Below are 16,874 nucleotides of genomic sequence, written 5' to 3' on the forward strand. Positions count from 1 at the left end.
CCCACACCCAGGGCTGTCCCACCCCCTTCTGGACTCTGTCTGGCCTTACATCCACTCTCTCTACAGCAAGGCCACTACCTGTCCCCATCTGTACCCTGGAAGGTCACCCCTGGGTGACCACAGCTCCTTCAATTACCACCACCTGGCCACCCCAGCCTCCCATTACCCCTCATGCTGCTGCACAGTCAGGCCCTCTCCCGATACTGCGGGGCCTGCTCCATCCCTTGAGTCCAGGATCCCTGTGTGGGGACAATCTGAGCCAACCCCCAGCACCAGCACCGCATAGAAAAGGCACAGCAGACCCAGATGACTCAGGCAGAGTCGATCACAGTGGAGGCTCCCAACCTTCCACAAATCACACCTGGGCCTCTGAGGTGCACCCACCTGGGCCGAGCTCTTCTGAGAGCCCCACGTGCTGTGCCAGCACCTGGGTCCTTGCAAGGTCTGCCTCCTGCTGCACCGCCACTTGGCACTGGGGGCTTTCTTCTAACTGTGTGTGCAAACACAGGTCCTCCTTTGGGGAAGTCACACAAAGGAAACGTTTCAGTGAGCCTCTGCCTCAGGGCCTAGTCACCACCTCCCAGACATGGCCCGCGAGTGATGCAGGGTCACTTCATCCTCTTGTGCCGCCCGTCACATCCAGAGGGAAGCAGCTGGCTGTGCCCCTAGGAATGCAGGCTCTGCTAAAGCACGGGGCCCACAGCCAGCGAGTCCTCACGCTGCACTGTGCTCACAGGGCCAACACAGAGCCCCAGCCACATGGACACCGGGCAGACCCTGCCCACTGGGCCCCCTGCCCTTACTTCCCCTTCCCAGGTCAGGCCTCCTCCGCCCACTCCCTTCTGTCCTTTGTAGGCCCCATGGGCCAGGGCCTCAGTCCAATGGGCACTGCTCTGCTGTGGGCTCCCGGGCTTCTGCATTACTTACTCCTGAGCCTCCTCACTCCCTCCTCCACTGTCCCTGCCTTGCACTTTCCCAACCAGAGCCAATGCTGGGCTTGCTTGAGAGATCCCAGGGGCAGGGTCCCTAGTAGCTGCTGTGAGCAGGCCTGATAATGGGGCCCGGCTGAGTGTCCATATGGAGGAAAAGAAAGCAGGCAGGCAGGCAAGGCAGTGGGCTCAATGCTTTAACACTTCCTGTTCTCCTCACAATGCAACTAGGAAGCCCAATTTCCTCAAAAATCAGAGGAGCCCTGGCTGGTGTGGCTCAGTTGGCGGGAGCATCATCCTATAAACCAAAAGGTCACAGGCACACACCTAGGTTGCAGGTTTAGTCCCCGGTCAGAGCACACACAGGAGGAAACCTACTGATGTTCCCTCCCACCCTCCTCTCTAAAATCAACAAGCGTGTCCTTGGGTGAGGATAAAAAAAATCACAGAGGAGTCACATCAACCTAAACTTCATGATTCCTGCCCCTGGGACATCTGAGCATACAAAAGGGCCACGTTCCAAATTGGAGAGACAAATTCAACAAGTCAGGGCTGAAGGTGACTCACCATTTGGAAAATAAAAAAGAACTTAGAGCCTACACCCGCCGCCAGACAAGAGCTAAGCTACAGGTGGATGAAAAGTGAAAATGCAGGAAAACACTGTTGCGCCGAGAATGGGGATGAACAGCTGCGGGTGCTGTGAAGGACTCAGAACTCCAAACTCTGAGCCCACTGGCAGCCGTGTGAAAGTGGTCACATCCAGAGACCGCAGGGTGAGGACACCCAAAGCACAGGGGACAGGACAAAGGCAGGTCATAAGAAAGAATGGTCAGTAAAGAAGTAAAAAAAAAAAAAAATCCAACCTCATTAATAAACCAGCTCTGCCCTTGGACCTCCGTCCTCCAGGACCGTGAGGTGATACACGTGTGTTGTTATGGCCGTTAGGGCCGACCGAGACACAACCTAAGTAACTACGGACGGCAGACACAGAGCCTACAGCCAGCGCTCGCACACTCAGAGCACGTCTGCACTGCACTATCGGTGCTCCGCCACCTGCGAGCACTGCCGCCCGACAGCGGCCGCCAGACCTGGGGCTACTGGCACTTCAAGCGGTCACCATCAGTAAAAGGAAACCTCAGCTCCTCAGTCGCAGCCACACTCAGGCGCTCACAGCCAAGTGTGCCTCTCCATCCCGACTGGCACGTTCCCATCAGCGCAGAAAGCCCTGTTTGGACAGTGTCAGCCTCACAGGTTAAAATGACAGAAGCAAATACCATGGAGGTAACTCTGGGAAGAACACAGAAGTCGATAAATGATGCTCAACATACAACTTAGAGCAAAGGACACAACGTGACATTCTGCTGTCGTCAGAAGTGTGGGGAGCGTGTGGAGGCACGGGAAGCTGCGCCCTGAGACAGGTGGGACGACAGCCTGGCAGTACCCAGGAAAGGACAGCGATTCTCCTGGTCATCTGGTTCCCGTTTACGCCCTTGGATCCAGTCACATTTGTGGCAAACAACCACACCAACAGACCACAGAGCAATATGAAGGGGGACCCAAAAGCCCCCGGAATTTATTAAAAAATGTTCATTTATTGTTACGTGTTGAAGCTTCAGTCACCTTCAAATTACTCTCCATTTGATGCAATATACCTATCAAGACTTTTTCCCACAGCCTAAAACAATTTGTGAACTTGTCAATTTTGATACCTTTTAGCGCTTCTGCAGTTTGTTTCACCTCTTCGACATTGGCAAAACATTTCCCTTTGAGGGCACTCTTCATCCAGGGAAACAAAGTTACTCGGGCTGAATAGGGGTGAATAGGGAGGGTGAGGCACAGGGGTCATGACAGTTTTGGTCAAAAACTGCTGGATACTCAGCACCGTGTGGGCAGGTGCACTCATAAATCACCCATTATGAGATGGGCAAACATGGCAAACACAGCCTCTCACCACAGGGCCAGCTGGTACATTGATACAGATAGGTTCCTAGAACACTCACCTAGCAGGGGAAGACTGTACTATAAAGGGCCCACCGTACAGAAGATAATTTCAGTTTTGGGAGGGCTTCTCCTCCATACAAGGTACCAGAGCAATTCATCCACTAGATACAAAACAAGCCTTCCTCTACATGACATGTCACAGGTGGCATTTGTGAAAAGGACAAAAGTTCAGACTTTATAACATGAAAGACAGACCACTTCTCAATTAAAGATGATTAAAACACAACCTTTCTCAATGATTAAAAATTAGCTCATACAATTTAACAGCAAAACAACAACAACAAAACCCACACAAACAATCCAATTAAAAAATGGGCAGAGAACCTGAATTGGTGCTTCTCCAAAGAGGACACACAAATATCCAATAGACATATGAAAAGATGCACAACCTCTTGAATCTTCAGAGAAATGCAAATTAAAACCACAATGAGATATCAGCTCACACCTGTCAGAATGGCCATCATCAACAAATCACAAACAACAAGTGATGGTGAGGATGTAGAGGAAAGGGAACCCTCGTGCACTGTTGGTAGGAATGAAGATTGGTCTGGCCACTATGAAAAAGAATGAGTTTCCTCAAAAAATTAAAAATGAAACTGCCTATGACCCAGAAACTCTACTTCTGGGTATTTATCCAAGAAAATAAAAACATTAATTTAAAAAGATATGTACCGCTAAGTTTATTACAGCAGTTTTTGCTATAGCCAAGAAATGGAAGCAACCTAAGTTGTCATCAACAGATGAATGGACGAAGAAGGTGTGTGAATGTATATACATTCATGCAGCCATAAAACGGAATCAAATCTTGCCATTTGTGATGGTTTGGATGGACCTGAAGGCCATTATGCTAAGCTAAGTAATCAGATAGAGAAAGACAAATAAGATGATTGTATTTTTATGTGGAATCTGAAAAAAAGGTCAGCTGAGCTCATGGACACAGAGAACAGACTGGTGGGTGCCAGAGGGAGTGGGTGGGAGAAACAAACGAGGTGGGCAAAAGGCACCAAATCCAGGTGTCAGTCAGTCCTGGGATGTAAGGTATAGCGTGGAGACTTGTGCGGAAAGTTGCCAAGAGGAGATCTTAAAAGTCCTTACAAGAAAAAAAGTTCTGTGACTGTGTGGTAATGGATATTACTATGTGGTCGTTTCACAGTATGGACAAATACCGAACCTTTACGCTGTGCACGGTGGGTCAATACAACACTACATGCCAATTATGTGTCAATAAAACAAAACTGGACCGTCACCTCATCCTGCTCCAGCTGGAAGCTGAGATGATCAAGGTGGTCTCTTCTTTCTTTTTCAGACGTTTCTTCTAAAGCTGTGCTGGATGAACTAAGAGAAAAAAAACACACCGTGAAAACCTCGCATGTGGCATTTTCACATCTGAACCCTAGGATACGACCACCATCGCAATCCTGCTTGTGTCGAGAACAAGACACCGTGGCTAACTGAACCATGTCTGAGATGGCGACACAGCTGCTGTCGCAGCGGCACAGACCCTGGGACAACTCAGGCCCTCACTGCCTGCGCCCACCCTGACATGCCGCACATCACCAGCAGCCTGCCGTGAGAATCAGACTCAGCTCCCAGCTCTAACGCCCTCTTGTTCCAAGTCCCAAACAAAACAAATGTGTTTCTAGGAAACCTGGCTATTCGTCTCCGTGGGCGTGAAATCAAAAACAAAACGAGATTTCTGAGTTGGTGAATACACAGTACAACCAATATACAAGTGATGTATGATACATACACCTGAAACCTATACAGTTTTATTAACCAATTCCATCCCAATAAGTTCAATTAAAAAATTTAAAAATAGCTTAATTGTACAGGGATAGGAGAATAAAAGAAGGTAAAACTACTGAAATATTAAAACTAGACTGTCAGAGAAACAAATCCTTGTGCCATTTCCTTGAGAGAGGCAATGCCTCTGAGGTGTACAAAGGTCAGGGCAGCTATAATCAACTTTCATTACATGTACATACTTCTTATATTTTGGTTGCTGAGAATAAGCTCAAAAAAAAAAAAACAAAAAAAAAACACTCCAAAACAAACCAAAAATCTAGATTTCAGTTCAGCTCAAGGTTCCTGTATTTCAAATATATATTCAGCTGCACTGTTCACATTCAGCTGTACGTGTTCATAAAAACTGCTGTACTTACCTCATTTCCACAGACTCCAGGACCGAGTCCTCCCGCACCTCCTGCAGCCGCTGCTGTAACAGAGTCAGGTCTTCCTGGTAGTTTTTTTCAGCATCCCTCAACTTCTCTTCAAAGTAAAGTCGCAGCTGCTCCAGTTCAGACTCGTGCTCAGTTTTCTCCCGTTGCTGCCGCTGCTCAAAGTCTCGCTGCAGGTGTTCTAGTTCTTCCACGTGAGACGCTCGAGCCCGGAGCTGCTCACACAAGTCTTTAATAGGATGAAATTACACAATCACCTTGACAGAAATCCTCAGGAAAAATCAGGAAATACTGAAGGTCCCGTAGCACGATGCAGGAAGCCAGGTGCTAAAGGCCCCCAACCCCAGAACCTGTGACTGTGGCTTGTGCCACGTGACACAGGGAGCCTCCACATGGAGACGACCAACCACCTCGGCATTCTCAGGATAAAGGGAGAAGCCAAAAAGACTGAACGAGTGACAAGCACCCCATGAGCTGCTGGGCTCTGAAGACGGAGGGACTATGCAGAGAAGGAATACGTACGACCTCTGGGAGCTGAGAGCAGTTGGCTGATAGCCAGCAACGACATGGGACCTGGGTTCTGCCATACCCACGTGAGCCAGGTGGAGGGTCAGCCCAGCAACTGAATTACAGCTACGGGTGACACTGGGCAGAAAGCCAAGCCACACCACCTGAGACCTCTGACCCACAAACCTATAAGTGACCAAGTGTAGTTTTTCAGCCACTAAGTCTGTAACACTTTGTTAACAACAAGAGTAACATAGACCAGAAGAGAACATGTCACCATCATTGTTTTGATCAAGAGAAGGCTGCCAGCTGGTCGATAATAACTAGTCTTCAAATAATGTTTCAAAGCAGAGTTCCCTGTGAGGGTCCTTACACGCAAGGATGAAGATTTTCAGCAAACGTGCTAGAGCAGGAATACGTGTGTGAAAGCATGCATTAAGTCAGGCACAGGTATGTCCATGAGCGGCAACTGTGGCTTCCATCAGTGACACACGGACCCAAAGGAAAGACTGAGTGATGGGCTAACATGGTGAGGGGCAGCAGAGACACAGCCTTAGTCGCCGCCATGCAGCAGACCGCTGTTTCTAGTCCTTGGTCCTGACTCTGGTCTTTGTTCCCAAGAGCGCTTATCCAGTAAGGGAAATCACCAGGTTTAAAAGACTTTGTGTGGAGATCAGCAGCAGAAGAGCACAGGCCTGTGCCTCTCCATTCCCCCCCCACACGGTCTCCTGACTTCCTCCAACTGAAAGTGCCACCAGGGAACAGAGGCTGCTGTGAGTCAATCCTGGAAGGGGACCCAGGTGAGCTGCCTTCAATAAAGGTGGCCACAGATGCGGGGCCTGGAGACTCGGTAGTCACCCACCAACACCAGAGACTGGGGCAACAGGAGTCTGCCCCAGGTGAACTCATTGGCACCACATGGAAGGCACATCTGCCACCGCAGGTGCCAGCTGAGAACCGAGTTTCCGGAGCACTCAGCTGCAGCTTCTAGGCAGAAGCATGCACACTCAACAGATGCCTGACATCAGGGGAAGCAGACACCATTCGACAGCTGTTAGTCAGCTTGCTTAGCATAAAACCAGAGCTCCCCAACAATACGCAAACTCTACCTGAAACCACGTGCACCCATCTTCAGAAAGTTCACAGATCCCGTTTTGCACTCGCTACAATTGTTATACCCTCATTTGGGGTTCCAGTTAAAAACACACAGCTTTGCCCGGGCCGGTGTGCCTAAGTTTGTTGGAGCATCACCCCATACACTGAAAGGTTAGAGGCAACCAACCAGTGCTTCTCTTTCACAACGATGATTTTCTCTCTATCTCTCCTCCTCCCTTTTCCTCTCCCCACTCTCTACACCTTCATTTCTCTCTAAAAGCAATGAAAAAATGTCCTCAGGTGAGGATTTAAACACACATGCGCACGCGCGCGCACACGCACGCACACACACACACACACACACACAGCTTTAGCCCTGGCTGGTTGGGTCTGTGGGTTGGAATGTCATCCCATTCATCAAAAGTCTGAGGTTCGATCCCTGGTCAGGGCACAGACCTCAGTTGCCAGTTTGATCCCCAGTAGGGGCGTGTGTGGGAAGCAACTGATCATGTTTCTCACATCAATGTTCTCTCTCTAAAATCAATAAGCATGTCCTCGGGTGAGGATTCAAACAGACACACGTACACACACACACACACACACACACACACAGGTTCAGCTTTTGAGGCTCTGAATCCTCAACATGAAGCTTCTCACCACTCAGCTCCTGTCTGTCGGTTTTCATGGACTCAAGCTGGGACCACAGGCGCCTGACTTCCTCTTGTGACTGAGCCTTCAGCTCTTCGTAAGATGCTTGAAGGTTCTCCAACTAGAAAAGGAAGGGGACAGTGAGACATTGCCCGAGACCGGGCCCTGCAACTGCCAGGCATGAGACAGCACCTGCAGTGAAAGCTCAAATCCCACGCTCCAGCCTAGAGAACGCCGGCAGGAGGGGCGCCAGAGAAAGACTGCCGCTCATCCTGTTTAAGGGTGCCATCTCCCTGCCACAGTCCTACCAGCACCTGGTATTTCTCTCACAGATCACCCTGCTCGCGCCCTTGGCCTTGTTCCCTGCAGAGACGACTTCTCACTGATCAAGGGCGAGAACTTTTTCTGTTGTTCTAAGTAGTCAGAGGAGGGCCAACGGTGGTAGGGTGGACCGGGGCCCGCGAGGTGGGTACACGGGCTCTCTCCTCAACTGCCAGCTGGCACGGACCACAGCTCAGTCTCCCAAGGGGTCCCCCAGTTGTCGACTCTAACAGGTTCTGCCTCATGGCCCTTTCCTTCTCATCTATGATCAGAGCCCTCCCTCATCCCAAGAGGTATGTTTGGATTTTCTTGGAATTTCCTGATCAGTCTTCCTAGGAAGCAGCTTCTTTAAGGGGTGAACAGAGGTAGCACGCCGAGCTCATGCTGCATGCCAGCCCCCGAGAAAGAGCAAGCGAGAGAGAATGAGAATTGACAGCGGAGAGCAGCTCCAACCTGCCTACGTACACATGGGCTCGGGGGCAGCACGGCCAGTCAGCCTGACAGAAGGCAGCGCTGGCCCTGAGGCCCCCATAGCCTTTTCTCCTCCAGGGCACAAAACAGAAGGTGCCCCCGTACTCTTTCTCATCAGGGAGGTGATGTGTGGCAGGCTGGCCCGGGCTCTGCTGGCAGTTGGGGAGACTGTCATGGCCTCAGTCTGGAGGAAAGGCAGTGGGGGCGGGTACAAGAGCAATGGGGGCCAGACACAGGTTCCCCTGGGCTCGGTGACTCCCCTCCTCCCTGCAAACCCACGCACAGGCCCTGACTGCCTCCATCCCTGGTTTGCTTTCTTTTCCATTTCTTGAACCGACGCTTGGGGCCTTGCTTGATTCGTGGTCTGGTGACAGAAGCACTCCAGGTCTCAGTAGATCTGGCCACATGGCCCCATGCTGATGTGCAGTGTTTTACTGGAAATGAGTTTTGAACACAAGCAGTGGGAATGTTTCTGCTTAACTTTTCTGAGAAATTTTTTTTTATGGAATTATGGTCAGAGCACGTGATCCTCCACCCCGCATACCTGGAATCTATAAATATCTCTGGGCACTTGGAAAGAACGTGAATTCTCTGCATCTAAGATCGAACACAACTTAAATCAACCTTTCAGACTCTGTACCTGCACTTCATCCACCAGCTCCAGCAAATCTAACAGTCGCCTTAAATTAACACTTAAATTTGAGCAAACAACAGAATGTGAAATGACCTCAACCTAAAATCTTCTAAGTAATTAAGTGAACGGTCGCCCACCTCCAGCTGCTTTTCTCTTTCCTTCTCCCTGACCCTCAGGTCCAGGTCCTCGGCGTGCCGGCAGCGCTCGGACTGCAGGTCTTCCTGGAGCCTCCTCACGGCGGCGTCGTGCTGAGTCTGCAGAGTCTGGAGGGACACTGAGGAGCACAGACCGCGCTCAGTTACGGCAGCCCAGTCTTCCTCCTCGGCAACCGCCAGTGAGCACGGCTTGGTGGTAATGGCAGCACTGAGAGCGCCACCTCCCACCAGAGGCACCCAGCTCCTTTCAGGCCCTTTCTCTGCCCCGCGCTGTTCTCAGGAGGGAGGGAGGGGTGCAGGCCAGACAACCAGCAGACAGCTGCTCTGACACGTGGGTGTCAAGTAACAGGCAACAAGCATAAAAAGTGAACAATCCCAATATTACTATTTTGATGGCAATTTAATAATGGAACAACCGAAAACTCTGAGACAGAAGTTTCAGGAAGGTGTAGGAAACTTGAGAGGCCTGTGGTCAACTAGGGGAGACCCCTGGGCTGACTGTCCCATGATGGCCCTGAACCTCCGTCACCCAGGGGTGTCACGTGCACTGTTATCTGGCACTTGAACACACAGGCAGTTCATATTCAACCACAAATCTAGCCCATATGGGGTGCTGGTATTCTGGAATTACACGGGATAATTTGGTCCCTTTCAGACCTGCTCATCTTAATTAGATACTCACATTCTGCCTGATTTTTGGCTTGAAAAATCTTCTCCAGCTCAGCTTTCTGTTCTGCCAATTCTTTCTTAAACTGGCTTTGTAAACTCTCCAAATCTGACTGATGCTTTGCAGATAACTCTTTGCGTAGGCTTTCTAGGCATGACTCTCTCTCGGCCTCAAAGTCTTGCTTCAGGTTCTGATTTAAATAAGGGGGAAAAAAGTATGACCAATAGTTGATTGTATCATAAAATAATTTAAATCACACATTCAAAAACTGCACAGTCACCCCCTGCCCAGACCAGACTGCCACCATGGGAAACCAGCTCCGATGTCCCCCCAGTCCCTCCACTATTGCTGAAAGGGACAGAACCGGAAGGACCGACAGGACCCGCAAGGCAAATGGAAACAAGGACCACTGCCCAGAAACAGGACCCATCTCTGACCACACAGCACAGGAGGGCAGTCACTCTCAGGGATTTGCGCATCTGCCCCATAAAGACCTGGGGGTGCTACTGTACAATGACGTCACTGACCTCTGTGGGAGGGCTGGGCTCTGTCCCAGGTACCCTGAGGAATAAGTCCTCACTACCCAGCTCAGAGGGGTAGGGGCTGGGGCACAGGCCTCCAACCCACCGAGAGCCTGACCAGAGCGGCCAGGACAGAAACACTCATGTGCCCCAATGTCACACGTCTCCTAACGTTGCCCACGTTTTCCCTGACATCACCCATTTCCTCTGCTGTCCACCAGTGCAAATGGCCCCTCCACAAATGCTGCTTTTAGAAAGGGACAGTCACAAGAATCAGAAGTTCCAGTGACAGGCTTCCTCAGAAAAGAGCTAACTGTGTTCTACCCTAAAACATAACTCTTCGTCTAAAAAGGAGGTGTGGGTGGGAGCAGGAGGGCAATTATAGGCCGTGCCGGTGCTGCTGGCAATGTGAACAGAGCCCACCAGGGTGCACCCAGGGACGGACACCCTGGCCTGGCTGCTTTGTCCTTGAGGCACTGCTAGTCCCTGAGGCTCCCGCAGCGTCCCAGCACTCCCGCTCCCTGCATCTCACTTAATCCTGCGATTGGCACCTCCCTGCGTGAGGACAGAGGTCTGTGTCCCAAGCACAGCAAGGGCCAGGCCACAGCAGCCACTCAGGAAACCAGACTTAGAAAGAGCCTCATGTTACACAAGTCATTCTGGCAAATTCAAATTGTAGAAAGAAAAAGAATACTCTACCTCTGAAAGAAAACGCAACACACTTCTACCAACACAGCCAACTAAAGCTCTAACTGGGTGTGGTCTATATCAAGGTGAGGGGCTTTCCTGTGGGGGGCCCAAATGGAGGGGGCCAGCTGCTGGGATAAGCAGAACGGAAAACCACTGTACGCACAGAATGGCATTTTCTCATCACAGATACCTCTATTATGTTCTCATTTCTCTCCATTTCTGACTGTAACTTCTCCTTCAGCTCAGCTGCAAGAAAAACATAAAAGGTTGCTCAGGTCACTGAGTTGCAGGCTTTCCCATGAGCTGATCACCCAGGAGATCAGGGGCTCCTGGCTCCTGCTGGCTGCTCGGTGGACACCCGCCAGGGCCAACAGGACAAGATGCATCTGAGAGGGAGCAAGGGTATGATGACGTCTGGTTTAACAAATCATATTCATGCCCAAACCAAGGACTATGAGATTTCCAGCCAGCAGGATAGTCCGAGACAAGTGGACAAGGCTGCCTCTGGAATGCGCAGTCACTGAGAGCCTTGAATCTGCCTCTTCCTCTGGTCACAGGGACCTCTGCCTATCTGCTCCACACTGGGCCAGATGCCAGGCTAGGTGCCGGAAGGCAGGTAAAGATGTTCTAGGACCCAGTAACTCCCAACCCTGAGAGGGAAGAAGCACAGGAAAAGAGGAGTAGATGCTGGGGAGTGGAGGAGGGAGGCGTTACTGGGCACAGCCAAGTTAGGACTGACACGTGGGTGCACACCCAAACACCAGAGTGCGGGCAGAGATGGCAGGAGCCTCAGGGAAGCACTGAGGAGGAGCTGGGGAGAAGTGGTGCCACACGCGCACAGTGAGGGCAGCCTGAGCAAGTCCAGAGATGAGGCAAAGGGCACGACCCCAAGTGCCGGTCCCACGCTGTCCACAGGGGCCAGGCCACGGCAGAGCCTCTCTGAGCACAGGGTAGGCACGGGCCTCTCCACAGACCTGCTCTTGGGTGCCACCGAGAAGATGAGAAGGCAGCTTTGGGAGGTGCCTAAGGCAGAGCATGGTTCATATGTTAAGTAACGTACAGCCCTGGCTGGGTAGCTCAGTTGGTTAGCATGTTGTCCCAATACACCCACATTGCAGATTCAATCCCTAGTCAGGGCACACGTAAGATTCAATCAATGAATGCAAAAATAAGTGGAACAAATAGATGTTTCTGTCTCTTCTCTCTAAAATCAATAATTGCTTAAAAAAACTTTTAAAAATATACACCTACATACACACACAAAAATGGGTGGAAATAAGGCAAAATATTCGTGTTTGCTTGAATCTAGATGAAGACACGTGGGACAGCACTACGAGAACCTAAGGGACCCAGAAAGAGGAGGGCCTCTCAACACACCTGGAGCCGGTGGGCTGCTTTATTTTTCCAAGTGAAAAACTCAGCAAAGGAGCATACGGCCAGGCGCTCACGCCAGCAGGGAAGCGGGACGACTGCCAGAGGGCACTGGCTTCCTTCTGGGGCGACGAACGTTCTAAATGCAGACTGTGACGTCTGCACGACTCCGACACACTCACAGCCACTGACACGCACCCTTTACATGGGTGACCTGTGTGTCAGCGGAATTACTGCTCAGTTATTTTACTTATTTCTTTTTTCATTGTTGTTCAAGTACACTTATTAAAGCAATTATTTTAAAAACATGTTTATAAAAAGTAGTGACTAACAAAAACTGTACAAAAACACTGAAATGAAAACATGAAAGTATATTTTAGACATAAAAAGTTCCGTCTAGGCCAGAGACTCAGAAGATGAAGAGGCTCCTTGGCCACCCACCCACGAGGAGCACCGCGGCCCCACCGGGCACTGAGTGGGATGTGGGGGTCTGTGTCCAGGAGCATCTGGGTTGGGCTGGACAAAGACTGGCCACAGACACAATCCCATCAACGATGCAGGTGCAGACACTTCCAGCACGTGATCAAATCACCTCCAAGACACCATTTCAAAAGTTAACACAAGCCCATTGGGAGAACTGGAGAGAGGCAAGGGAACAGCAGAGCAGCATGAGGACACGCAGAGCGGGCAGAGCAGGATGCACTGCCACCAGTCAGGGGTAAACAAGGGCCTGGCGATGGCCGGGGCAAGTGCCCACACATGGAACATGCCACACAGCTTCAGCGTGGGCAGGGAGATCAGTGTGAGAACACCTCACCTTGGAGGCACCTCTAAGGGGCCCGCCTGCCTCCCCAAACACCAGAAATGGGATCTGTGCTTCCCAGACGGTCACTTTAAGCCCTTGCCTGCCCGTACACACATACCTATCTCCCGGCTGCACCTCAGTGCCACTTCCTCCTGCTCCCGTGCGTGCTGCTCCCTAATAAGCTCCAGCTCCAGCCGCTGACGGCTTTGCAGCAGGGCCAGCTCCTGGGCATGCCGGCCATTAAGCATGTCCCGCAGCTCTGTCAGCGCTGTCTCCTTCTCCCTCTGTAGGTTGGCCTGTGTCAGCTCCAGCTGTGCTGTGTGCATGTTGCTCAGACTCAAGCGCAGCGCCTCCAGCTCCAGGGGTGGCACTGGCTGCAAGGAGAGAGGTGGTGCTGAGGTGGTACTGGGGAAGCAGCAGCTAGGTTAAGATGTGGCCTTGACCCCAACGCCCTGGGCATAGTAGCTGCCCAAGAGAGTCAATGCTCCCAAGAAGGCCCCAACCAGCACTTATCCCTCAATGCCCTGTGGCGTGTGAGGAGTGTGATTGGCCACTGATAGGGAAGTGCAAGCTGTGCAGTGTGTCCCTGGCACCTGGCCTGAACTGCTGCCACCAGATGTCCACGTGTGTCCCTCCACTTTCAATGACCCCACATAAGATGTGAAGACAAAACAAACCAAGAAAGCAGGCACAGCAAGCCTGCAGTGCACATTTGTCCACTGTGACAAATCTCTCCCAAACCCTGGGTCCTGGCGTGAGTGACAGCGCCCAGATCACCTGGGTCTGCAGCTGCTGCATCTCTGCTGCCAGCCCCACCATTGCCCACCGCTCCCTGCCAAGCTTGTCTTCGTGCTGGCTCGTCAGTTCAGCGATTTCAGGTGTGCATTCCTGTCCACACTCCTGCAGAAGGAGAGCAAGAGATACAAAAATTAGTGAAGCTATGCCAGAGAGAACAGAAAACGTACATTTTCATGAAAACACGTCCAAGAGTGCTCCCAGCAGCACTATTCACAACTGCCAATAGGTAGAAGCAACTCAGTGCCCACCAACGGGTGACCAGAAAAACCAATGTGGTGCACCCACACAACGGGATGTCAGCAGCCACAAAGAGCAGTGATGTAGGACATACTACAACACTGATGCACCACAAAACACATTTAGTTAAAGAATCCAGACACACTTAAAGGTCCGTCTGCAGGGAATGTCCAGCACGGGCAAACCCACAGACAGAAAGCAGACTGTGGTTACCAGGGACTGGGGGAGGGGAGGAGGAGGAGGGACTGATAATAGGGACAGGTTTCCTCTCTGGGTAATGAAAATGTTCTGGAATTTGTTGTGATGAATGCACAAGCTATTGAAAATATATACTTAAAAATGGCACATTTTATGTTATATGAAGTATGTCTCAATAAAAATAACTATGAAAGAATATGCAACCTATTTGAGTGGCTTCGTATAAAGCTGAAATCCCAAAAACAGAGGTTGCAGGTATTGTTAACTGGGTGGCAGAGCCTGTATGCCCCTCGGTCACTGTGACAGAAACTGGGACATCGAGGCTGATCACAAGTCTGCCTTCCCAACACGCTCTGAGTGTAAGACCGCCTCCCAGGTCCACGCTGGACACCAGGTGCACACAGCTGCCTATGTGAGATGAGAGAAGCACTCTACGGAGAAAAGTCAGAATAGGACAGCTATCTTCCATGCATCGAAGGCGAACTTCTCTCTTCAACATCCAGGAGAAAAGGCCAAAGGTGACAAGGTGGGCCGAGTGGGACTCCATCAGGTCTGGAAAGACCTCCCATGCAGGGGCAGCAAGAAGGATCTGAGGGTGCGCAGGGGCAGCTCTGCCTCAAGCCTCTGTGCCCCCAGTTTCCACTATGAGACAAAGGGTCCTGGAAAAACTGAGTCCTCTCTCTGGTTTGGGTTTCTACAACAAGGAGAAGTCCTCTGACAAGGAACACACCTTAACAAGAGAACCTGAAGACAAATACCTTTGTGAGGAGCCCAGGCTGTTTCAAACCATCGCCATCCAGCTTCTGCCACAGCTGCTCCAAGTCCTCCGTGCTTGCCCCATCAGGGTTCTCCAGCTAAGAAGGGGAGGGCCAGAGAAGAGCGGTTACAGCAACGTGGAGGGCCACAGCCTCAGGCCGTTTCAGCCCCTCCATCTGCCACCACACCAACTCCACCCAACCTGTTCATGTGCAGAATCTACACTCTCCTCCTAAACCATTCTCAAGCTCTAAACACTTTTTATGCAACTCATTTACTTAATGCTGCAGCCACCCTCTTTTTATTGACTTCTGCTCCTTTAAGTGTTTCACTATGTACTTGACACTGAAGTTACTAAATTTTAGTTTCTCAACAAATTCTAGTCTTTTAGGCCAATGCACTTAATTTTAATTTCCAAGCTCTTCATTTTAAGTACAAATATCTCATCTTTAAGCTCTTCTTAAAAGTTTTTCCTTAATAATTTGTAGAAAGAGTATCTTTAGTATCTTACTGTAAATTATCTCAAACTTTAAAGTTTTCCAATAAATTTTCCACCAATAGTTTACTGACCTGTAAGCTCACATTTGGGGCTTTTAATCTGCTGAGCAAACTGAGCTGAGATGACTCTGTCTACAAACAAATCTCAGGAGTGCCCCAAGAGGCTTTGGATTTGAAACACAGAGTCACAGGCACTCCACTCATAAGGACCTGCTCCTTCCTAGCCGGTAACCACAGCACCACCCAACACCACAAACAGGCTGGGCCTGCAGGGCCCAACCACGGGTGTCAAGTTTCAGCTACTTGTGGGGGCCAACACACATTTCCCTGTACTCTCTCTCTGACTGGTGGTCCAAAGAACAATTTAAAAAATTACTTAAAAAAATAAATAAATAAAGCCCTGGCTGGCGTAGCTCAGTGGATTGAGCGCGGGCTGCGAACCAAAGTGTCGCAGGTTCGATTCCCAGCCAGGGTACATGCCCGGGTTGCAGGCCATAACCCCCAGCAACCGCACATGGATGTTTCTCTCTTTCTCCTTCCCTTCCCTCTCTAAAATTAAATAAATAAAATCTTAAAAAAAAAAAAAGATGAACTACTTTCTAAATAAATAAATAAATAAAGTAAAAACACACCCTTGCTGTTGTGGCTCAGTGAAGTGAGCTCGAGCCTTCCAACCGAAAGGTTGCCAGGGCACATGTCTGGGTTTTGGGCCAGGTCCCAGGTTGGGGGTGTGGGAGAGGCAACCAATTGATGTTTCTCTCCCTCTTCCTCTCTCTCCAAATAAATAAAATCTTAAAAAAAAAATTAAAAAATAGAATAAAACATACTCTGTCTTGCAATTCCTGAGTCCACAGACTTCTGTGTGTACCTGAGTCATAAGATGGATCTGAGCAACCGTTTTCCTGTATCTGAGGATTTCATCACCCTAGGAATTATTTTATCATACTCCTCAGTGACTCCCAACTATGTCAACAACTGAGATAATGGGGAAACAGGAGGAACAGGGAACTGCCTAGAAGGACAAGGCGACAGTGAAATGAATCACTACCTTTGGTTTTCTTATTGATCAGCTTTGTAACCAGGTTTCAATATGAGAATTCTTAAGAAATTTTTCATTTTTTCCCAAAAATGGCAAGGAGAAGAAGTTGACAGCAAAGACCTTTCACAAACCATTAGATGATGAAAAGATGAAAGCAGACAGAGCAGCACGAGGACACCAATGACAGCAACCCACAGCAAAAATGAAATCTCAGATCACAAGTCTTCCCAGAACAACATGTGATCAATTTTCTCAAAATCGTGACCAAGTAAGCAACAGCTCTAAGGACAGAGAGAGCCTGTGGGTCTCATCGCAGTCATGCACAGGGAGGTCTCTACCTCGTGACATTTGCTTCA

General features: G+C 50.1%; 1 protein-coding gene across 5 annotated transcripts in view; it reads right to left on the reverse strand.

The window, feature by feature from the left end:
• Positions 1-16,874, reverse strand: part of PCNT (pericentrin) — a 108,475-nt gene that overhangs the window by 78,310 nt on the left and 13,291 nt on the right. For 4 of the 5 annotated variants that reach the window (XM_045852383.1, XM_045852381.1, XM_045852386.1 and 1 more), the window contains exons 3-12: positions 14,984-15,079; positions 13,770-13,892; positions 13,111-13,366; positions 11,007-11,062; positions 9,621-9,795; positions 8,921-9,057; positions 7,367-7,478; positions 5,093-5,336; positions 4,178-4,265; positions 385-514 (exon numbers count right to left, since the gene is read on the reverse strand). In XM_045852383.1, the coding sequence (XP_045708339.1) occupies positions 385-514; positions 4,178-4,265; positions 5,093-5,336; positions 7,367-7,478; positions 8,921-9,057; positions 9,621-9,795; positions 11,007-11,062; positions 13,111-13,366; positions 13,770-13,892; positions 14,984-15,079 (1,417 nt within the window). The remainder of the gene's footprint in view (positions 1-384; positions 515-4,177; positions 4,266-5,092; positions 5,337-7,366; positions 7,479-8,920; positions 9,058-9,620; positions 9,796-11,006; positions 11,063-13,110; positions 13,367-13,769; positions 13,893-14,983; positions 15,080-16,874) is intronic. The other variant, XM_045852385.1, reaches the window with a different exon arrangement.

This window comes from Phyllostomus hastatus, unplaced genomic scaffold, assembly GCF_019186645.2.
Source record: "Phyllostomus hastatus isolate PE091 unplaced genomic scaffold, TTU_PhHast_1.1 phas_contig_948, whole genome shotgun sequence".
Taxonomy (NCBI): Eukaryota; Metazoa; Chordata; class Mammalia; order Chiroptera; family Phyllostomidae; genus Phyllostomus; species Phyllostomus hastatus.